The sequence below is a fragment of the Scyliorhinus torazame genome, chromosome 11 (genome assembly GCF_047496885.1).
Source record: "Scyliorhinus torazame isolate Kashiwa2021f chromosome 11, sScyTor2.1, whole genome shotgun sequence".
NCBI classification, from domain to species: Eukaryota; Metazoa; Chordata; class Chondrichthyes; order Carcharhiniformes; family Scyliorhinidae; genus Scyliorhinus; species Scyliorhinus torazame.
The window spans coordinates 74905997-74930864 of record NC_092717.1 but is presented as its reverse complement, the minus strand read 5'-3'; the positions used below and the strand labels follow the sequence as shown (position 1 = coordinate 74930864).

General features: G+C 44.7%; 1 protein-coding gene across 3 annotated transcripts in view; it reads right to left on the bottom strand.

The window, feature by feature from the left end:
• The window catches only part of rad21b (RAD21 cohesin complex component b), a 146702-nt gene that overhangs the window by 11110 nt on the left and 110724 nt on the right, over positions 1-24868 (bottom strand). For all 3 annotated transcript variants that reach the window (XM_072467417.1, XM_072467416.1, XM_072467418.1), the window contains exons 7-12: positions 14420-14542; positions 14194-14316; positions 13169-13392; positions 12635-12797; positions 4455-4600; positions 3558-3713 (exon numbers count right to left, since the gene is read on the bottom strand). In XM_072467417.1, the coding sequence (XP_072323518.1) occupies positions 3558-3713; positions 4455-4600; positions 12635-12797; positions 13169-13392; positions 14194-14316; positions 14420-14542 (935 nt within the window). The remainder of the gene's footprint in view (positions 1-3557; positions 3714-4454; positions 4601-12634; positions 12798-13168; positions 13393-14193; positions 14317-14419; positions 14543-24868) is intronic.

Genomic DNA, 24868 nt, shown 5'->3' with positions numbered 1-24868 from the left:
TGCGTCGATCCAGATCCTTTATCTAAACCTGTCACCTATTTTCCAAGGATCAACTTCCCTCTGGTCCCCGCCCGTTCATATATCTGTCTAGATGCATCTTGAATGATGCTATCGTGCCCGCCTCTACCACCTCCGCTGGCAAAGCGTTCCAGGCACCCACCACCCTCTGCGTAAAAACCTTTCCACGCACATCTCCCTTAAATGTCCCCCCTCTCATCTTGAAATCGTGACCCCTTGTAATTGACACCCCCACTCTTGGAAAAAGCATGTTGCTATCCACCCTGTCCATACCTCTCAATTTTGTAGACCGCAATCAGGTCCCCCCTCAACCTCCGTCTTTCCAACGAAAACAATCCTAATCGACTCAACCTTTCTTCATAGCTAGCACCCTCCATACCAGGCAACATCCTGGTGAACCTCCTCTGCACCATCTCTAAAGCATCCACATCCTTCTGGTAATGTGGCGACCAGAACTGCATGCAGTATTCCAAATGTGGCCTAACCAAAGTCCTACACAACTGTAACATGACCTGCCGACTCTTGTACTCAATACTCCGTCCGATGAAGGCAAGCATGCTGTATGCCTTCTTGACCACTCTATCGACCTGCGTTGCCACCTTCAGGGTACAATGGACCTGAACTCCCAGATCTCTCTGTACATCAATTTTCCCCAGGACTCTTCCATTGACCATATAGTCCGCTCTTGAATTAGATCTTCCAAAATGCATCACCACGCATTTGCCCGGATTGAACTCCATCTGCCATTTCTCTGCCCAACTCTCCAATCTATCTATATTTTGCTGTATTCTCTGACAGTCCTCCTCGCTATCTGCAACTCCACCAATCTTAGTATCATCTGCAAACTTACTAATCAGACCACCTGTATCTTCGTCCACATCATTTATGTATATCACAAACAACAGTGGTCCGAGCACGGATCCCTGTGGAACACCACTCATCACCCGTCTCCATTTTGAGACACTCCGTTCCACCACTACTCTCTGTCTCCTGTTGCCCAGCCAGTTCTTTATCCATCTAGCTGGTACACCCTGAACCCCATACAACTTCACTTTTTCCATCAACCTGCCATGGGAAACTTTATCAAACGCCTCACTGAAGTCCATGTATATGACATCTACAGCCCTTCCCTCATCAATTAACGTTGTTACTTCCTCAATGAATTCTATTAGTTTTGTAAGACATGATCTTCCCTGCACAAAACCATGCTGCCTATCACTGTTAAGTCTATTTTCTTCCAAATGTGAATAGATCCTATCCCTCAGTATCTTCTCCAATGCTTTGCCTACCACTGACCTCAAGCTCACAGGTCTATAATTCCCTGGATTATCCTTGCTACCCTTCTAAACAAAGGGACAACATTAGCAATTCTCCAGTCCTCCGGGACCTCACCCGTGCTGCAAAGATATCTGTTAAGGCCCCAGCTATTTCATAGAATCATAGAATTTACAGTGCAGAAGGAGGCCATTTGGCCCATCGAGTCTGCACCGGCTCTTGGAAAGAGCACCCTACCCAAGGTCAACACCTCTACCCTATCCCCATAACCCAGTAACCCCACCCAACACTAAGGGAAATTTTGGACACTAAGGGCAATTTATCATGGCCAATCCACCTAACCTGCACATCTTTGGACTGTGGGAGGAAACCGGAGCACCCAGAGGAAACCCACGCACACACGGGGAGGATGTGCAGACTCCGCACAGACAGTGATCCAAGCCGGAATCGAACCTGGGACCCTGGAGCTGTGAAGCAATTGTGCTATCCACAATGCTACCGTGCTGCCCCCCCTTCCCTCAGTTACCTGGGATAGATCCCAGCCGGACCTGGGGACTTGTCCACCTTAATGCCTTTTAGAATAGTGTAATGAAAACCTGGGGACTTCTATCAGTTGTCTCAATTATTCATAAAAATCCATTATGAAAAGATATTGGACGGATATATTTTGAAGATAAAGACAATCGAGCAAACACCATTCAAATTTACATCGTTGATTCTTCATTACTGCTCCTGTTCCTTGTCCCTCACAGCTGCTTTTCCCATTCGGCACCAGGTAAATCTACAAATCAGCTCTGGTGCTCCTGACTGGACAACCAGTGGGAAGCATTCCAGAACCCATTTTTCATGGTTAAGTAATGTTGATTCAAATAATGAATCTTACTTTGTCGATCAAATACGGTTTTTACTTTCCACTATACAATGAGAAATGTGATCTTCGTGCACAAAAACGTTTGTGAAATTAAACTATTTTGATAGCTTAACTAGAAATTTTAATATTTCAGAACAAAAGTCTTTCAAACAAAACTCTTGCTGAAATCCAGTGACTTCCTGAGTAATAATGTGATGTAGTACTGACCTATACAATCCTTACTGGAGCACAGTTCTTGGGCACCCTCCAATGTCTTACCTAAGCAGCCATTAATAATTTGACAAACAGGGCTCTACAGTTGAATTGAATCCTTTGGCATTTGATGGCTGTGTGCTGGATAAAAGACAAGTAATACAAACCCCGGACAAACGTCCCATCGCTGATACAGAATACCAGGATTATTTATAATGGCCTTATTTCTAATTTCAAGGTCAACAAGCTCAAAAGAATGGCAGTCAAACCTGGGATTTTTCTAATCTGTAAGGTTTATCCATTTACCTTAAACTGGTTAAGCCATCAAGACGAAGTACCTGATTGGTACTTGACTTCCATATGAAGCAAGTGGATATAGCTTGTGCAGAAAGGACAGGCATCATCTCGAATGACTTAGAATCCATAGGATCCCTACTGTGCAGAAAGAGGCCATTTAGCCCATCAAGTCTGCACCGGCTCTCGGAAAAAGCACCCTACCTAGGCATACTCCCTCACCCCATCCCCACAACCCCACCCAAACTGCACATCCCTGGACACTAAGGGGCAAATATGACATGGCCAATCCACTTAACCTGCATATCTTTGAACTGTTGGAGGAAACTCCACACAAACAGTTACCCAAAGCCGGAATTGAACCCAGGTCCCTGGCGCTGTGAGGTAGCAGTGCGAACCACTTTTTGAATAGTTCGCAGATTCTCGCTATCATGGCTCACACATGAACAGCCAATTCTGAAAAGCATCAGAAGCCTGGGCCACTCATTGATTAGTAATCCAATGCGAATCAATGACCTCAGGAAATTTTTTAAAACAAACTTAGAGTACCCAATTCTTTTTTTCCCAATGTAGGGGCAATTTAGCCTGGCCAATTCACCTCCCCTGCACATCTTTGTGGGTTGTGGGGGTGAGAACAACGCAGACATGGGGAGAATGTGCAAACTCTACACGAACAGTAACCTGGGGCCGGGATCGAACCCGGGTCCTCGGTGCAGTGAGGTAGGAGTGGTAACCACTGCACCACAATGCTGCCCTACCTCAGGAAGAATAAGGGAAAACAAATGAAAGGATAAAGCATCATACAAACTCTGAATAATGCTTTTTGCAGAAGTCCCAATATATTTGAAGCCATTTTATTCAGATAAACTACCAAAAAACGCATTTTAAGAAGTGGCTGAGCCCCCACCTCTTCTTCCTCCTCTTCATCTTTATCCTTTTTCTCTGGCAGAATAGCAAGTTCTGGGACAAGGTCAGTAATGTGCAGTTGCTCCTCTGGAGGAAGCTCTACTGGCGGAATCTGCAGTTCCTGTTCTTGCTGCTGTGGCTGCTGTTGCTCGTCTTGCTACAGAAGGGATAGAAACAATCAAAAATGAGGCTCCAGGAAAAGGAATGAAGGTCTCTATCAAGCACAGACCAAACTAAGTCACAATATTGAGCAGAAATAGCTGACTTTTGCTGAATTGAAGCACCAGGATCAGGTTTAAAAACAGGAAAAGATGCAGCTTCCCAATAGCAGAACCAAATAGGCCATCTGATTTTTTTGCAGAATAAAGATATTTCTGTCGTCTGTCATTACTGCTTCATGAGGGGAGAAAAAAGGGAAACATTTCTCGACCTATTGAATGCCTGCAGTTTTTTTGAAATAAATTTAGCGTACCCAATTCATTTTTTCCAATTAAGGAGCAATTTAGCGTGGCCAATCCACCTAGCCTGCACATCTTTGGATTGTGGGGGCGAAACCCATGCAAACACGGGGAGAATGTGCAAACTCCACACGGACAGTGACCCAGAGCCGGGATCGAACCTGGGACGTCGGCGCCGTGAGGCCGCAGTGCTAACCCACTGTGCCACCGTGCTGCCCCTTGCCTGCAGTTTTTGAATTAGGATACAAGTGGCTATCAATATAAAATACAACAAAATTCATTATCTAGCTGGCATAAATAGTAGCAGTGTATGGCTTTATGCCAATCAATATTTTCTAACTTAATTCGTTACTTCATGATTTTATTTAAAACTTTGTAATAAAGTACCAATGATATACAAAATGAGTTTTAAAGAGAATGAAAACATTCATTATCCTCACAGGTACTGTAGGTTCTGATTCCATTTCCTTTGATTTACGCTTCACCAGTCTCGATGGTGGGGGCATAATTGACTCATCCAGTGCGGTTCTGCTGCTCTCCAACATAGATTCCTGTAGGCGACTAGGCTCTTCTAAGATGGGTTCATCTAAATTTCAAAAACATTGAAAATTTTAATTTACCCATTTGTATACTTACTTTATGCAAGCTGAAGCTGAACTGCAGACATAAGCTCAACATAAGAGAGGGGGAGAAATACCTGGACACTTTGTTGCACAAGATGGTCACGCCATTTAGAATACGGCTGTCTATTTTGATCAGACCGAAGGGACAGGAGGATGTGACCATGAGTGAGGCAGATAAAGGGACCCAGCAGACAGGAACAGAGGAACCTCAGAATTTGCAATTGTCAAACAGGTTTGAGGTGCTCACAACCTATGTGGATGAAAGTGAGGCCTGCAAGGTGGATGAGCAGGCTGGCCATGGAACCATGGTACAGGAAGCTGTTCAAAGGGGGCGCAAACATCTATATAATGATCGCAGGGAACAGGGGGGATAGACACTGTTCTCAGCAGCAAAGAGCGACAGTCCAGAAGCCTGCATTGTTTGCCCAGTGCCAGGCTTCAGGATATCTGCTCAGGGCTGGAGAGGAACCTGCAGTGGGAGGATCCAGTTGCTGTGGTCCACGTAAGTACTAATGACATAGGAAGAATAAGGAAAGAGGTCCTGTATAATCAATATGAAAGACTAGGTACCAAAAGGTGATAATCTGTGGGTTATTACCTGAACCATGTGAAAATTGGCAAAGGGAAAGTAAGATTAGAGAGGTGACTGTGTGGCTCAAAAGACTGGACTGGAGAAGGTTACCCGTTTGTGGGGCACTGGCACCAGTACTGGAGGAAGTGGGGGTTGTAACACTGGGATAGTCTACACCTGAACCATGCTGGAATGAGGGTTATTACGAATCGCATAACTCGGCAAGTACAGAGGGGCTTACATTAACCTGGGGTGGGGATGTGTGAGGGATCAAGTTCGAGTAGTAGTGGCAAATCAGAGGGTAGATTCAAGGCAGGAAGACCAGTGACCTTGGACAAACTGATGGGGGACCTGGGTCTACCGGCGAGACAGGGGCTCAGGCTCCAAATTAAACCCTTTCTCCATAAGGAGATGGCAAAGTACCCCAGGGCCCGGAGAGACACTCTCCTAGAGGAGCTGATCAACACGGACAATAAGGAGATGGGGGCGGGGGGGGGGGGGGGGGGGGGGGGGGACACCGTGGGAACATATACTGATGGTTGCTAGACAGGGCAAGACTATCACTGGACGAAACTAGATTGAAACAGGAGGACGAAGTGGGTTGGGGACTCTGGAGCGAAGCACTAAGCAGGGCCAACTCCACCTCCTCCTGTGCTAGGCTTAGCCTCATGCAGTTTAAAGTGGTGCACAGAGCCCACCTGACTAGAACCCAAATGAACAGGTTCTTCCCGGAGGTGGAGGACAAATGTGAACAGTGCCAGGGAGGCCCTGCCAACCACACCCCCATGTTCAGGGCCTGCCCCAGGCTTCTCAGATTCTTGACAACATTCTTCGAGGCGATATCCAAGGTTGTGGGGTGAGGGTGGAGCCGTGCCCAAGAGCAGCAGTCTTCGAGGTGTCGGGCCAGCCAGATTTCATATGGGGAAGAGGGCCGACGCCCTGGCTTTTGCATCCCTAATCGCACGCCGGAGAATCCTGCTCGGCTGGCGATCAGCAGCACCACCCACAGCTGCAGGCTGGCTGGCAGACCTGGCGGAATTTCACCACCTGGAGAAGATCAAGTACACCATCAGAGGATCAGATGAGGGCTTCCACAAAGCGTGAGGGCCATTCATCAGCCTGTTCCAAGATCTGTTCGAGGAAAAGAGCGACTAGGAACAAGGGAGGACGCACACAAGAAACAGGGGCAGGGGGAGCATCCCTATGAAGGCACAAAACGAAGCACGGGGAGGGGGGGGGGGGCACAGGCCTCTGCCCTCTCCCAAAACCAAACAAGAAAAAATAAAACCCCCAGGGGGAAAAAGGAACAAAGTGGAACGTGCCTCCAATGGGGGAAGGGCAGCTTGTAAAAGCCGTTGTACATAAGACACAAACTTGCTTAGAAATGTCAGACGCACTTGAGTTAAACTGTTATACTGCTAAAGTTGGAAAATGCCAATAAAAATATTTAAAAAAAAGATTCTGAGCAGGAGACCATAATAATATGGAAATAGCAGGAAGGAACAGACAGAAAATCTAAGAGTAAACCAATAGTCAAGACGAGATGTTACAAAACAACTAAAAGACAAAACTAAAAGCTCCGTATCTCAATGCGCATAGCATTCATGACAAAGTAAATGAATTGATAGTGCACATAGAATTAAATAAATATGATCTGATGGCCATTACAGAGATGTCGGCAGGGCGACAAGGATTGGGTCTTGGACATTCAGCAAAGAATAGGAAGCTAGGTAAAAGTGGAGGAGTAGCACTGTTGATCAATGATGGCAATGGTGCAATAGTTAGAGATGACTTTGGTTCAGAAAATCACGATGTAGAATCGGTTTGGGTGGAGATGCGGAATAGTAGAAGTAGTAACTATCATAGAATCCCTACAGTGCAGGAGTCCAATCAGCCCATCGAGTCTGCACCGACCTTTTGAAAGAACACTCCACCCATGTCCACTACCCTTTCCACCTCACGCTATCCCCGTAATCCAACCTAATCTGCACATCCCTGGACACTGAGGGGCAATTTAGCATGGCTAATCCACCTAACCCGCACGTCTTTGGACTGTGGGAGGAAACTGGAACACCCGGAGGAAAACCACGCAGACACAGGGAGAACGTACAAACTCCTCTCACAGTGGCCCAAGGCCGGAATTGAACCCGGGTCCCTGGCGCTGTGAAGCAACAGTGCTAACCACTGTTTCCCCTCCCCGCCCCCAGGTTCAGGTCCCCAAAAGTAACCACAATGTAGGACAAAGTATACAAGAAAGAAAGGGTGGTTTTGATATAGGGACAGCAATAATTATCTGCAATTTTAATCGTCACAAAAATAAAAATCAGGTTTGCAGTAGTAGCCTGAACGAGGAAGTCAGAGAAAGCTTTTGAGACAGTTTCTGACAGCAGCAATTTCTGGAACTGATCAGAGAGCAGGTGATATTCAACTTAGTATTGTGTAATGTGACAGAATTAATTAATGACCTCAGGAATAATTAACAACATGATTTACTATTAGCAACAATAATATGCTTGAATTTTACATCGGGCGGCACAGTGGTTAGCACTGTTGCCTATGGCACTGAGGATCCGAGTTCGATCCTGGCCCTGGGTCACTGTTCAAGTGGAGTTTGTACATTCTCCCTGTGTCTCTGTCATATCCCCTAAATTTATTTAAAAATAATGAGTTTACATCCAGCTTGAAAGAGATAAGAGTGGCTTGAAGACTAGTATTTCAAACTTAAATTAGGGCAACTATGTGGGCATGAACACTAAGCTAGCTGCAGTGAACTGGGTCACTAGGCTAGGGGTTGGATCAATAGAGAAGCAGAGACTAACATTAAAGCAGATATTTCAGAATAAATACATTCTTCCTATAAAAAAAAACGAGGGGAGGACCCTCGTTAATTAAAATAAATTGAGTAAGTTGTGCAAAGATGAGTGGCAGGTCAGGTGATAGGTCAGAATATAAAGAATACAGATAATGACCAAAAGGTTAATCAGGAGAAAGAAATTAGAATAGGAGAGGAAGCTAGCTAGAAATGGAAAAACAGATAGCAAGAGTTTCTACAGGTATTGAAAAAGGAAAATAAGTAAAGTGAGTGTTGGTCCTTTAGAGAGTGACAATGGTGAGTTTATAGTAAAAAATAAGGAAATGGTGGATGAAATGAACAAATATTTAGATTTTGTCTTCACTATAGAGGATAGAAACATTTCAATAATAGCTGTAAATCAAGAGGTGGGGAGGGGAACTTGGGAGAAATTACAATCACTAGGAAGGTTGTACTGAGAAAACAGATGGAGCTGAAGGCTGACAATTCTCTGGGCCATGATGATCTTCACCCTCAGGTCTTAAAAGATGCATTAGTATTAATTTTCCAAAACACACTAGATTCTGGAACGGTTTAGTCAGAATGGAAAGTTGAAAATAATACACATCTATTCAATGGAGGCAGGCAGAAAACCATAGGTCAGTTAGCTTGACATGCCATGGGGAAGTTGTTAGAATCAATCATTGAGGTGGTCATAGCTGGGCACTTAGAAAACCTCAAGGTGATCAGGAAGAGTCAGCTTGGTTTTGTAAAAGGGAAATCATTGGGAGTTCTTTGAAGGAGTAACATGTGTTATGGAGAAAGGGGAGCCTGTAAACGTGCTGTACTTGGATTTCCAGAGGAATTTAATAAGGTGCCATATCAAAGGTTATAGTGGAAGATAAAAGCTCATGGTGTAGGTGGTAATGTATTAGCTTGGACAGAAGACTGACTGGCAGTAAACAGAGAGCATGCATAAATCGGTTTTTTTCAGATTGGCAGGATGTGACAAGCAGAGTCCCACATCGGTCTGTGCTGGGGCCTCAATCTTTTTAGAATTTAGATCAATTACTTAGATGAAGGGAGCAAAGGCATGAAAGCTAAATTTGCAGATGACACAAAGATAGGTAGGGAAGTATGTTGTGAAGAGGACATAATTTGCAGATAGTTATTGATAGGTTGACTGAGTGGGAAAAATTCTGGCACATGGAGTATAATGTGGGAATATGTGACGTTGCTCACTTTGGCAAGGATAAAAAGTAGAATACTACTTAAACAGAGAAAACAGCGTCAGAATTCTCGGGTGCAGAAGGATCTGGGTGTTCTTATGTGAGAATCACAAGAAGTTAGCAAGCAGGTACAGCAAGTAATTGAGAAGGCTACTGGAATGCTAACCTTTATTATGAGGAACTGAACATAAAAGTGTGATGTTATGCTTGAGTTATACAAGGCATTGTTGGGGCCACATTTTGAATAGTGTGTGCAATTGTGGTCTCCTTATTTCAGGGTGTAAATGCATTGAAGATGGTTCAGAGGCGGTTTACTAGATTGATACCTGAAATGAGTGGGTTGTCTGATGAGGAAAGGTTAGACAGACTGCGCGTGTTTCCATTTGAGTTTAGAAGAGTGATGCGTGACTTGATTGAAGTACATAGGATCCTGAATGGTTAGTTTCAAAATCATATTTTTACATGTGGGTTTCATAGCAAAAACAAATGTGGAAAAAAAACCAACAACCCGTAGACAAAATGAATTATAATATTCTCGAGACAAAGGACCATGTGGACATCAGTGGTAGTATATTTACAGGGAAGGTCATGTAGTCTGTGGAACACCTTCCATGGTTGAAGACTAGACATCTGCGATGCTGGACACCTCCGGAGGAGGCAGAGATGGTTTATTCACTTGGTATTTCTGGCTGAAGACGATTGCAAATCCTTCAAGCTTTGTCTCTTGCACTGATGTGGTGGCCTCCCCTTCGTTGAAGGTGGGGATATTTGCGGAGTCTTCTTATCCAGTAGGTTAATTATCCAACACCATTCATGACTGGATATGATTGGACTGTAGAATTTAGGTCTGATCTGTTGCTTGAGGGGTCACTTAGCTCTGCCATTGCACATTACCTCCGTTATTCATCATGCAAATTACAGGTGTTGCAGCTTCACTGGGTCGACATCTCATTTTTAGCTATGCCTGGTGCTGCTTCTGGCATGCCCTCCTGGACTCTTCAGAGTAGGGGGTATGCCATGCCATGTGTTACAAATTGTGGTTGAATAGAATTCTGCTGCTGCCTCAGGCCCACAGCACCTCATGGATGCCTAGTCTCGAGTTGTTGCATGTTTGAAATCTATCCCATTTAGCACGGCAGCAGTGTTACACAATACGCGACATCCAGACTCCTAAACGACCCTCTTATGGACTGATCTGATCTCTTCACACATTTTCTGTACTGAGTAGTACTATACTCCTGTATGCTTCACCCGATGCCTGTGTCTATGTATTTACATTGTGTATTTTATGTTTCCCCTAATATATTTTCTTTTCATGTACGGAATGATCTGTTTGAGCTGCACGCAGAAGAATATTTTTCACTGTACCTTGGTACACGTGACAATAAACCAATCCAATCCTCAATGTGAAGACGGGCTTCGTCTCCACAAGGACTGCGGTGGTCATTGCTCCCAATACTGTCATGGACAGGCATCTGCAACAGGTAGATTGGCGAGGATGATGCCAAATATGTTTTTCCCTCTTGTTGGTTCCTTCACCATCTGATGCAAACTCAGCCAAGCAGCTGTATGAACGAGCAGCAGGTTATTCAGCTCTTTGATCTTGCTCTGCCATTCAATAAGATCATAGCTAATCGAATAGTAACCTCAAACCTGTGCTCTGCTGACTCCCGCTCATCTATCACCCCCTTGCTTACCCAAAATCCATCCACTTCTGCCTTAGAAATACTCAAAGGCTCTGCTTCTACAACATTTTCTGGGAGTTCCAAAGGCACACAACCCTGAGTGAATATTTTTGCTTCACCTCCATCATAAATGGGCAACCTCTTATTTTTAAGCAGTGACCCTTGGTTCTAGATTCTCCCTTAAGAGACATCCTCTCCACAACCACCCTGTCAAGCACCCCCCCCCCCCCCAGGATATTGTATGTTTCAATTGAGGGCGCAATCGAACGACCTCATCGCTCCCAACTTAGTGACCTCACAAGAGGTCTCTCGCGCGATTTGCGAAGCTCAGAACGTTTTGCATGATCTCCTTGGATCTCGCGATCTGGATCTTGCCCTCGCTGTGGGGTCTCTCGTTCGCTCAAATGTGAAGATCCCACGGCACTTTTTTTTGACTTGGAGGGGAACTTGTTCCCAGGAGCCTACTGCCCTTGTTCTCCAAGGTAGCAGAGATCACACATTTGAAAGGTGCTTCTTGTACATGGTACAGACTGTTGCCAACCGATGGCTGTGGAGGAGGGAGCGAATGTTTCAGGTGGTGGATTGGGTGCCATAAATACTAGCTGCTTTTGTTCTGCATGATGCTGCGTTTCTTGTGGTATTTGAGCAGCATTCATCCAAGCAACTAGAAAGTATTCCATTACACTCCTTTCGAATGGCAGAAAGGCTTGGGAAAGTAGAGAGGTGAATTACTTACTGCAGAATATCCAGGCTCTAATCTGCTCTTGAAGCTGCTGCATTGTTACCGGTTGATGATTGTCAAGGGAAGTGAATAGACACTTTTTTATTGGAGATGATCAAGTTGTAACTGTATTGGAACAGTTTGGCTAGAGACATGGCTAGTTCTGGAGCACAACCCTTCAGCACTACTGTCAAAATCTTGTCAGGGCCACTAGACTTTGTTGTAACCACTGCGCACAGCCATTTCTTGATATCGTGTGGAGTTAACTGACTGGCATTTGTGGTGGTGTGGACCTAAAGAGGAGGCTGACACGGATCATTGACTCAGCACTTCTGGCTGAAGATAGCTGCAAAAGCTTGAGCACTGTGATGCAGTGAGTTGTCCTGGCCTCAACTACAACTACCAAAAAGAATGGTCAGAAACATTACCGCTGTTTATGGGTTCTTTCTATGTGCACATTAACAAACTTTCAAATTTAATTCATTGAATATGTAATGCTTTTATATGTGCTGAGGGTGTGAAGGCATTATAAACTCTTTTTTTTTCTTCAAAGAAATCTGAACCAGTGAAATTAATTGCATGTAATGAATCATTAATCAGGTTTATAGGATGAAGAATCTATAAAAAGGTGGAAGAATAAAATTTGGCGTCTTCACCGATCTTTTCCAGCTAATGGGAGTATGGTATCAACGAGTCACTCAAGTATTTCAAAGCACTTCAAAAGATATTTGGTTGCGACTGAAAATAAATTCTGAATACAAAGCTAAATTTTAATACTGTGCACAATTCTGGGCAGATTGCCTTCAGAAAGACACTGCCATGTTGAAGATAATTCAAAGAGGGAGACTGCTGATTTGGGGATGTTATATGAAGTGAAATCAGATTTTCATGGGCAACGGCAATCATCGCATATCAAACTGCTAAATGAGAGAAAAAGAAAAAGAAAGAATTAAAGTGGAAACCGTAATGAGAGGAGAAATAAGCATCAGAGAATTCCTACCAATTACATCACGCTGCTGCTGTTGTGGTTGCTGCTCCTCCCCCCTTGGTACTTCTGGATTTTCAATTTCTTTTAGGAATTGTTCCAAATTGTCTGCTTCACCTCCCTTTCTCTTTTTCCTGAGCTCATCTGGGACAATTGGTGTGAGGCAGCGTGTAAAAAGCTAGACAGAAATAAAAGACAAGCTTACGATTTACATTACATATCTGTAACTAGGGTCTAATAAATAGTTACATAAATCTTATAGCTACAACAGCTTCTATTGTTAAATACAGCAGACAAACACTAAAAATCACTATTTAATAGGCTGTACAAAACACAAAAAGTAGGTACGGTATTTTTATAAAAGCTCATGTGAAATGTGACTAAATAAACTATTCAATTTAAATTTACATTTTTGTTTACCATGACAAACTTGTTTCATTTCATAAACCAGTGAAAATGTACTGTTTATTCTACAGACTCAGTAATCACTGCATGTTATATACAACCTCTTCCATGAGCATAACATAGACATTTGAACAGTTCAGTTACCTTCAACAACCTGCTATTCCAGAGAGGCTGAGCTGGAAGTGAAAACAGTTTCTCCACACCACCCGTCTCTTTCCACATCATAAGTTTCTTGGTGGGTGGTGCAAGATCCAACGTGGTTACAATGTCAGAGTAGTCGCTTAACTGTGCCCGAATTGTTTTACTGTCCAGTTCTTTTACACTATCCACAATCAGTTTCCTCTTTCTTTTTGCTTTTGTTTCTTTAACTGCAAGAAATCATCCCCAATTTAACAATGTATGTTTCTGTAAAATAAAACCCTAAAACATTAAGTCAACAAAACACCGTTTCTCTAGAATGTGTTTGTTTTTAAATCTAAAGCAGGCTCCACCACTCTCTCCACCCCACATATATAAACACGAGACGAAAAGCTATGATAGTTTCCTGACTTGAATTTATATTAGACACTTCCTTGAACTGTACATGTGGTTATATCATAGAATGTACAGTGCAGGAGACCATTTGGCCCATCGAGTCTGCTTAAGCCCACACCTCCACCCTATCCCCGTTACCCCAGCTAATCTTTTTGGGTACTAAGGGCAATTTACCGTGGCCAATCCACCTAACCTGCACATCTTTGGATTGCGGGAGGAAACCAGAACACCCGGAGGAAACCCACGCAGACACAGGGAGAACATGCAGACTCCGCACAGACAGTGACCCAAGCCGGCAATCGAACCTGGGACCCTAGAGCTGCGAAGTAACAGTGCTAACCACTGTGCTACCGTGCCGCCCGTGTGGAGTTAAAATGTAGTTAAAATTTAGACGTGGAGACATATCGCATGCATACACCAAACATTGCTGAGTAAAGAATGGTGTTGATGTTGAGCCAGCATATCATTTTGTGTTTCATATTCTACATCACTGAAGAAGTAGTTATTAAAACTTATACCACAATCATATTATATACTACAATTTATAGTTGGAAACAGACATTTTGGAATTCGCTCCTTTCGCTTTGATATTTTACCCACTTGATCTGATCACACCCCCTAATGAAAGAACTTACCAGTTATATCAATTGGTTCCAAAGCAAATGCTTCCTCTTCATTTGGTACTAAAGTTGTCTGATCGGTCATTGTTGGCAGAGGTTCAACTGGATCATCAGAGTCTGGACTGCCAGGGCCACCCACTGTTTAAAAATAATGCAACGTTAACTGAACTGTAGAAACTTCAGGATCAGTTTATGCACTTGGTAAAGATTAAACGATGAAAGAAAAATTTGAAATACTCACTAGACATAACATCATCTTCATCATCATGATGAATCGGTTCTTCTGGCATCAAAACTCCTCCATCTGGTAATACCGGTGGATCATCAAATATACCACCATCATCATGACTTAAAAGTTTATCATCTGGCAAGAAAAATGTTTTTCAGTCAATTTGGGAATGAAAGAAAAATAGGTCTATATTTAAAAAATGGGATTTTGCCAAACAAAACTAAATGATCCAACTTTGAAGGGGGTGCAGGAAGGTGTTTGCATGCACATATCTTTGAAGGTGGGAGGACAAATTGATAAGTTGGCTTAAAAAAAAAAATACGTGAAAATGACAGTCCTCCCGAGATCCCTGTTTGTATTTCAATGTCTCCCCATCTTCATTCCGCGGTCCTTTTTTAAGCAGGTCAATAAAGTTATTGCGGGCTTCGTGTATGGGGGGACAAGTCCCCGCGAGTAAGGAGGGTAATGCTCGAGTGGAGTCGGGGAGGGGGAAGATTGGCGCTGCCGAGCTTTAGCAATTATTACTGGGCGGCTGACATAGTCATGATCAGGAAGTGGCTGGTGTGTGTGGGGGGGTGGGTCGGCATGGTGCGTATGGAGGCAGCTTCTTGCAAGGGAACAAGTCTGGCGGCACTGGTAACTGCGCCTCTGCCGTTCCCGCCGGCGCGGTACTCCACCAGCCCCATGGTGGTGACGGCCTTGAGTGTCTGGGGGCAATGGAGGAGATATATGGGAGCATCGGTCTGGTCCCCACTCTGCGATAATCACCGGTTTGCCCCGGGGAGGATGGACGGGGGGGGTTCCGAATATGGCGGAGAGTGGGGATTGAGAGGATGGGGGACTTGTTTATAGAAGGGAGCTCTCGGAGTATGAGGGCGCTGGAGGAGAAGATGCATTGGTGGAGGGGGAACGAATTTCGATAACTGCAGGTGTGTGACTTTCTGCGTAGACAGGTATCAACCTTCCCACTCCTGCCACAAAGGGGGATTCAGGACAGGGTAGTTTCCAGAGGATGGATAGGTGAGGGGAGCGTTTCTGACATTTACAAGGAACTTATGGGATCAGAGGAGATGCAGACCGAGGAGCTAAAGCGAAAGTGGGAGGAGGAGCTGGGGGGATAGATAGAGGAGGGCCTTTGGGCGGACGCGTTCAGTAGAGTCAACGCAACCGCAACTTGTGCCAGACTCAGCCGGATTCAATTCAAGCTCGTTCACCGGGCCCACATGACAGTGGCCCGGATGAGCAGATTCTTTGGGGTGGAAGACAGGTGCGCAAAATGTGCGGGAGGACCAGCGAGCCATGTCCACATGTTCTGGGCATGTCCAAAGCTGAGGGGATTTTGGCAGGGTATTGCTGATGTCATGTCCAAGGTATTAAAAACAAGGGTGCGATTTTCAGGGTGTCGCAGGATCCAGGAATCCAGGAGGAGAAAGAGGCAGATGTTCTGGCCTTTGCTTCCCTGGTAGCCCGGAGGCGGATATTAATAGTGTCATGTGAGAGTAGCTTTAAGAAAAGGATGTTTAAGCAATGTACCTTTAAGAAATGGAGCTGATCATATTACTGGAGTGATGTCAGAGGGTGGGGGGAGCTGAGCTCACTTCTGCTTTTTGAGTTTCAGTTTGAGAGAGCAGCTTGTGTGTGTCTGTGTGTTTCCAGTGAGCTGCATGAAGAAAACAAAGGGGCTGTAGCTGTAGTAACCAAATGCAGCAGCACGGTTGAACCCTTTCTCACTATATATATTGAATGTAACCTAATGTGCTCCTATTTGAAGGTTGGTTAAGTCTTGTGGATGTTAAAAGGACAGCTGAAACGATTACTTAGTCTTTGGGGGTTATCTTTGAATTAATGGGTGTTAAGATATTCAATGGCTGTTTTAAAAAGGTTAACTTCGAGTTGATGGAATAAACATTGTTTTGTTTTAAAAAACACTTGTCCATTTATGCTGTATCACACCTGTAGAGTGCGCCGTGTGCTCCCCACACCACAATCTATTAAAAGTTGTGGGTCAGTTGAACCCCATGCTACACTTTGGGATTCTCTAAACACTGACCCAGACCAATTGGGGGCTCGTCCAGGGTAAAAGCCTATCGATTGGATTGGCTTAGTGAACTTAAAGACAGTGAGGGGTGAGCATATAGTGTGGTTGCTTTTCAGGTGTGGTATTTTGGTTTACGTGGGGAGTGTGTTGTGGACAATGGCTCTTTCAGAGGCTCAGAGGTTTTGGGGGATGGACACGGTAACACGCAGTACCTTACGGACAGAGACTAAAAGCAGACTGTTAGATTTGGCAAAAACATTGCGCGGCAAAATGCGAAAAGATGAGGTATTTACCGCGGTAGCTGAGCATTTACATTTGCCCGAGATACATTCTGACTCATTAGAAATTGCAAAGCTCCAGTTGCAGATTAAGCAACTTGAACATGAAAAAGAATTAAAGCAGCTTGAACATGAAAAAGAATTAAAGCAGCTTGAATATGCAATGAGAGAAAAAGAATAGCCCTAGCAGAACAAAAAGAAATAGAAAGGGAGATACAGATCAGGGAAAAAGATAAAGAGAGAGAGTTTGAACTTCAGAAAATGGCCATGAAACATGACAGTCAGTTAAAATTGGCAGACGTAAAGGGAAACGTACAGTTGGATGAGATTGATGAGGATAGTGAGACAGAGCGTCATCGTCGAAGACAAGGTGGGGATCTATGTAAATATGTCCAAGCATTGCCAAGGTTTGACGAGGAGGTAGAAGCCTTTTTCATTTTATTTGAGAAGGTAGCTAAACAAATGAAATGGCCACAGGACATGTGGGTATTACTGATTCAAACAAAGCTGGTAGGTAGAGCTAGTGAAGTGTTTGCATCACTACCGGAGTGGGTATCTGAAACGTATGAAGAGGTGAAAAAATCCATCTTCGGTGCATATGAACTAGTGCCTGAAGCTTACAGGTTTAGAAATTTAAGGAAAGAATTTGGTCAAACATACATGAGTTTGAAAGACTCAAACAGAATAATTTTGATAGGTGGATAAGGGCTTTGAAAATAGACCAAACGTATGAAGCTCGCAGAGAAATTATACTTTTGGAGGAGTTTAAAAATTCAATTTCTGATGTAGTGAGAACTCATGTGGAAGAGCAGAGGGTTAAAACTGTGAGATGAGCAGCGGAAATGGCAAATGGTTATGAATTAGTTCATAAATCAAAGTTTGGTTTTTGACATCAGGTTCAGCCTGTGAGGGATAGAAACTGGGGACATGAGAAATACTCAAGTGGTAAAGGTAAAGGTGATCTGATGGGAGATAATAAAGAGAGTGTACCTCAGATTAAAAAAGAAATCCAGGAGGGTGGAATTGAAATGAAAAGTTTCAAATGTTTTCACTGTAATAAACTAGGCCATGTAAAGTCACAGTGTTGGTGGTTGAAGAAAAGCACTGGGAAGGCTGATGTGGTAAAACAGGAAAAGACACAGTGGGGTTTGTAAGAATGGTAAAGGAAAGCCCAAGGGAAGCGAAGGAGGTGCAAAAGATTGCGCAACCTGATCAAGAGGTGATTGATAAGAAGGTACCAGATCTCTTTCAAGAATTTACTTGTGTGGGTAAGGTTTACTCATGTGTATCAGGAGGAGCAGGTAAAGAAGTCACAATTTTAAGAGATACAGGAGCTAGTCAATCTTTAATGGTAAGAGATGAGGAATTATGTAGTTTGGGAAGAATGTTGCCAGAAATGGTGGTTATATGTGGAATTCAGGGTGAGAGGAGTAGCGTTCCATTATATAAGGTAAGGTTGGAAAGTCCAGTGAAGAGTGCTGAAGTGGTAGTAGGAGTAATAGAGAAACTATCTTGTCCAGGAATACAGTTTATCTTGGGTAATGATATAGCTGGATCGCAAGTGGGAGTGATGCCTACTGTGGTTCATAAGCCAGTGGAAAAACAAACAACTGAAGTGTTGAAGGACGAATATCCTGGGATTTTTCCGGATTGTGTAGTAACAAGGTCGCAAAGTCACAGGTTAAGACAAGAGGAGAAATCAAAGAGTGAAGATAAGTCGAAGTGCAATTATCAGAAACGATTTTTGATCAGATGGTTGAAAAAGAACAAGAACAGGTGGAGGATGAGGCGGATATTTTTAGTTCAGGAAAATTGGTGGAGTTACAACAGAAAGATGTAGAAATAAAACGAATGTATCAGAAAGCATATACGGAAGAGGAATCTGAGTGTATACCAGAGTGTTATTACTGTAAAAGTGATGTCTTGATGAGAAAATGGAGACCTGTACATATGCAGGCGGATGAAAAGTGGGCAGAGGTTCATCAAGTAGTATTGCCGGTAGGGTATAGAAAAGAGGTGTTGAGAGTTGCACATGAGGTACCAGTGAGAGGTCATTTGGGGATAAGGAAAACTCAAGCGAAAATCCAGAAACATTTTTATTGGTCTGGACTACATAAAGATGAAGTTAAATTTTGTCAATCATGTCACACATGTCAAGTGATAGGGAAAACTCAAGCAGTGATAAAACCAGCGCCCTTAATACCCATTCCAGCATTTGAGGAACCTTTTACAAGGGTCCTAATTGATTGCGTAGGACCGCTTCCTAAAACAAAAAGTGGGAATCAATATCTTTTGACTATAATGGATGTGTCTACTAGGTTTCCAGAGGCCATTCCAGTACATAATATTACAAAAGATTGTGGAGGAGTTACTTAAATTCTTTACTAGATATGGACTACCCACAGACATAAAATTTGATCCTTGATCTGATTGTAAGGTTTGATCAAGGTTATTCAAAGAAGTTATGGATAGCTTAGGAATAAAACAATTTAAATCAACTGCGTACCACCCAGAATCGCAGGGAGCGTTAGAAAGGTGGCATCATACATTAAAGACAATGTTAAGGGCTTATTGTCAAGATTATCCAGAGGATTGGGATAGAGGAATTCCATTCGTACTGTTTGCAATTAGGGATGCACCTAATGAGTCAACCAAATATAGTCCTTTTGAACTAATGTTTGGTCATTAGGTAAGAGGTCCACTTAAATTGATTAAGGAAAAATTGGTGGGTGACAAATCGGAAATTACATTATTGGATTACGTGTCAAATTTTAGGGAACGATTAAATAGAGTAGGTGAATTGGCTAGACAACATCTAAAAGTTGCACAAAATGTGATGAAACGGATAGCGGACAAGAAATCCAAAGTTCGTAGTTTTGCCAGTGGAGATAAAGTTTTAGTGTTGTTACCGGTGGTTGGTGAGCCTTTAAAAGCTAGGTTTTGTGGCCCTTATCAGATTGAAAGGAAATTAAGTGAGGTGAATTGTGGTTAAAAACACCAGATAGAAGGAAGACTCACCGAGTGTGTCATCTGAATATGCTTAAAAGGTACTTTGAAAGGGAAGGAGAGAAAAAGGAGGTTTTAATGATTCTAACTCAAAGTGACGAACCAAATCCAGATGACTGTGAATTTGTCATACCTCAAATTAAATTGGAAAATGAGGATGCTCTTAAAAATTGGGATGAATTGTTAAGTTACCTTCCAGAGGAAAAACGAACTGGCCTGAAAGAGTTATTGATATCACATGGGCAAGTTTGTAGAGATAAATTGGGAAGTACTAAAATGGCTATACATGATGTAGTGTGGGAAATGCTGTTCCTATCAAACAACATCCATATAGACTTAATCCTTTAAAGTTGGCACAGGTAACCAAAGAGATTGAGAGTATGCTTAAAAATGGCATAATTGAAGTGGGTTGCAGCCAATGGAGCTCACCCATAGTGATGGTACCTAAACCAGACTGTACCCAACGGTTGTGTGTGTACTATAGAAAGGTGAATGCAGTTACTAGAATGGGCTCTTATCCTATCCCACGTTTGGAGGATTGCATTGAGAAAGTGGGACAATCAGCTTTTATTTCCAAACTGGATTTACTTAAAGGTTACTGGCAGGTACCTTTATCCAAAAGGGCGAGGGAGATTTCAGCTTTTGTGACTCCAGATGGTATATACCAATTCAAAGTTATGCCATTTGGCATGAAAAACGCCCCAACCACATTTCAACGGGTAACTAATAGTCGTTTCCGGATTACCCAATTGTGCGGTATACATCGACGACCTGGTAATTTTCAGCCAGACATGGAAAAAACATTTACAACATCTGATGGAGTTATTCGATCGACTTCAGGTGGCGGGTATGGTGAAGAACCTAGGCAGAAGTGAATTTGGAAAGCCCAAATCACTTTCCTTGCGGAGTTTCCGATACCCTCAAGACGAAGGGAAATAATGTGATTTCTTGGCATGAGTGGATTTGATCGAACCTTTGTGCAAAAGATTTGTAGCGTGGTTGCTCCACTGATGGACTTACTGATAAAACGTCAAAAATTTCAATGGACTGCGGACTTTCAACAGGCATTTGACTGCCTGAAAGCTGTGGTAACGGATGCTCCGGTATTGGAGAATTGCAAGGGACTCTGTGATCAGATTGAACTGAAGTATCTAAATTTAAAGAGAAATGCCGAGGCGTTGAGAAATGGATGGATCGTGCAGAGACTTTCTTGTTCAAAGAGGTTGTCAATCGAGAAGGATTTCGGTTGGAGGAGGAAGAAATGGACTATATTATTATACCTGTTTGTGTGTATTGTTTTTTTGAACCGATAAAAGTATTTTTACTGTGTGCATTTCATAATTGATGGTGCAAAGGTGAAAAATGAAACCGTCTTGAAGTTGATGGGTTTTTTTTGTTGGGGGGGGGGGGGGGAAGGTGTCATGCGAGAGTAGCTTTAAGAAATGGATGTTTAAGCAATGTACCGTTAAGAAATGGAGCTGATCATATTACTGAAGTGATGTCAGAGGGTAGGGGGACCTGAGCTCACTTCTGCTTTTTGAGTTTCAGTTTGAGAGAGCAGCTTGTGTGTGTCTGTGTGTTTCCAGTGAGCTGCATGAAGAAAACAAAGGGGCTGTAGCTGTAGTAACCAAAAGCAGCAGCACGGTTGAACCCTTTCTCACTATATATATTGAATGTAACCTAATGTGCTCCTATTTGAAGGTTGGTTAAGTCTTGTGGATGTTAAAAGGACAGCTGAAACGATTACTTAGTCTTTGGGGGTTATCTTTGAATTAATGGGTGTTAAGATATTCAATGGTTGTTTTAAAAGGTTAGCTTGAGTTGATGGAATAAACATTCTTTTGTTTTAAAAAGCACTTGTCCATTTATGCTGCATCACACCTGTAGAGTGCGCCATGCACTCCCCACACCACAATCTATTAAAAGTTGTGGGTCAGTTGAACTCCATGCTACACTTTGGGGTTCTCTAAACTCTGACCCATAACACTAGCATGGAGGGACTCAAAACCCCCGAAGTCGGAGACCTGGTTATCGGACATGGCTAGCTTTCACTGTTTGGAGAAAAACAAGTTCGCCTTGAGAGGGTCACCGTTAGGGTTCGCCCGGAGGTGGCAACCATTCATCGACTTCTTCGCGGAGAATTAATCGTCAGCAGAGGGGGGTGGGAGGGGGGGGGTTTAGATTAGCGTAGATTAGGGGGTTAATTAATGGTGGGACCTGTTGGGGAGGGAGGTGGTATTTGCACTATGTTTATATTTTCATGTACATTGTTTATATTGCCGCTGTTACAATGCCAAAAAAACCCTCAATAAAATGTTCATTAAAAAAAAAAGAATACACTTCCGGTTGCGGTGATGCACTGCTAAGCCGCACGTTTCGGCACCTCCCGTTCCAACGGACTTTTGGGCTCTTATCGGGAGCCCCAACGGAATTGTTTTTCGACCTAACCCAGTGTGGGGTGACGAAGGAAGGAGTCCCCCCCGGGTGTGTATGGAAAGGAGCGGCGGTAGTGGCCAGATTGCGAAGGATCCTTTAAAGCAGCGGCAGAGGAGAAGGGAGAAACAAGATGGCGGCGGATGGAGCCCAAATGGTATGGGGCCCGGACCAGCAGGAGTTTCTCCGACGATGTGTGGAGGAGCTCAAGAAAGAGGTGCTGGCACCGATGCTACTGGCAATCGAGGGACTGAAGGAAACACAAAAGGTCCAGGCGATGGAGCTCCGTGGAGTGAAGGCAAAGAGGCAAAGGCAGCAGAGAATGAAGATGAGGGCCTGGTGGTAAAAACTGAGACACACGAGGCACTACACAAGAGGTGCATAGAAAGGCTGGAAGCCCTGGAGAACAGCTCGAGGAGGAAAAACCTACGGATTCTAGGTCTCCCCGAAGGAGCAGAGGGAGCTGATGTTGGGGCTTATGTGAGCACGATGCTCCACACACTAATGGGAGCTGAGGCCCCAACAGGCCCCTTGGAAGTGGAGGGAGCGTACCGGGTCCTCGTGAGAAGACCAAAGGCAGGTGAAACACCAAGAGCAATAGTGGTGAAGTTCCATCGCTACAGGGATCGAGAGATGGTCCTGAGCTGGGCCAAGGCGGCACGGAGTAGCAAATGGGAGAATGCGGTGATACGTGTGTATCAGGACTGGAGTGCGGAGGTGGCGAGAAGGAGGGCGAGCTTTAACCGGGCCAAGGCGGTGCACCATAGGAAGAAAATAAAATTTGGGATGCTGCAGCCGGCGCGACTGTGGGTCACGCATCAGGGCAAGCACCACTACTTCGAGACGGTGGAGGAGGAATGGACATTCATCCAAGAAGAGAAACTGGACTAGATTTGAGAGTTTGATGTTTGGAGAGAAGCAGCGAGGTGGTGGTACAGAAACGTAAAGTGGGGAGGGCTATTGTACAGCAATGTTGGACGGGGAATTTTTCTCCCCCCGATGGGGGGGACACGAAGAAATGTGGGCGCCGGTGGGAAAAGGGACAGGGAAGGGGAATGAGGGAACTGCGCCATAGGGGCCGGGACCGAGAGGAAAGCGCGGGCATTTTCCCGCGCTATGGAAATTATAGCGGGAAAACGGGCACAGGAAGGAAGGGAGCCCCACACGCAGGGAGGTCAAAGAGTGAACGGGGGAAGCCGAGGTCAGCCAGAGTTAGCTGACTTCCGGAAGCAATATGGGGGGAGTAATCAAGCTAGAGGGGGATCTGGGGGGGGGGGGGGGGATTAACTGGGTTGCTGCTGCTGAGTGCAAGGGGGAGCTGGTAAGAGATGAGGTGGTCGGGGCGGGAAGGCGCTGCCTGGGGGACAGACGGGTGCGTGGGACCTGGATGAGGAGATGGCCTAAAAAAGGGGATGGCTAGTCGACGAGGGGGGGGGGGGTGAATGGCCCCCCAATCCAGCTGATCACGTGGAATGTGAGAGGCTTAAATGGGCCGATTAAGAGGGCACGGTTGTTTGCGCACTTAAAGAGACTGAAGGCGGACGTAGTCATGCTCCAGGAGACGCACCTGAAGATGGCGGATCAGGTTAGACTAAGAAAAGGATGGGTGGGTCAGGTATTCCACTCAGGGTTGGACGCGAAAAACAGAGGGGTGGCAATATTGGTGGGGAAACGTGTATCATTCGAGGCTAAGAATATAGTGGTGGACAGTGGGGGCAGATATGTGATGGCGAGTGGCAGACTGCAGGGCGAGGCGGTTGTGCTGGTGAATGTATATGCCCCGAATTGGGATGACGCGGGATTCATGAAGCGAATACTGGGACGTATCCTGGACCTGGAGGTGGGAAATTTGATAATGGGGGGGGGGGATTTTAACAGTGCTGGATCCAGGGCTAGACCGGTCCAGATCCAGGACCGGGAGAAGGCCGTCAGCGGCCAAGGTGCTCAAGGGATTTATGGAACAAATGGGGGGGGGGGGGGGGGCGGGGTGGGGGGGGGAGTGGATCCGTGGAGATTCGCCAGGCCGATGGCTAAAGAGTTCTCTTTCTTCTCCCACGTCCAGAAGGTATACTTCCGGAATGACTTTTTCGTTTTGGGAAGGGCACTGATCCCAAAAGTAGCAGGAACGGAGTACTCGGCCATAGCCGTTTCAGACCACGTCCCGCATTGGGTGGATCTGGTACTAGGAGAGGAAAGGGAGCAGCGCCCACTCTGGCGACTAGATATGGGACTACTGGCGGGCGAGGGGGTCTGCGGAAGGGTGAGGGGATGTATTGAGCAATACCTGGAGGTCAACGACGATGGGGAGGTTCAGGTGGGGGTAGTATGGGAAGCGCTGAAGGCGGTGGTTAGAGGAGAGCTGATCTCCATCAGAGCCCACAAGGGGAAACAAGAGAGAGATTAGTGGGGGAAATTTTGAGGGCGGATAAAAAATATGCGGAGGCCCCAGACGAAGGGCTATACAGAGAAAGACGAAGACTACAGACGGAGTTTGACCTGCTGACTACGGGAAAGGCAGAGGCACAGTGGAGGAAGGCACAGGGGATGCAACATGAGTATGGGGAAAAGGCGAGCCGGCAGTTAGCCCACCAACTTCGGAAGAGGATGGCGGCGAGAGTGATCGGGGGAGTTAGGCACGAAACGGGAAATATGGAGCAGAGAGCAGGGAAAGTGAACGAGGTGTTCAAAACCTTTTATGAGAAGCTA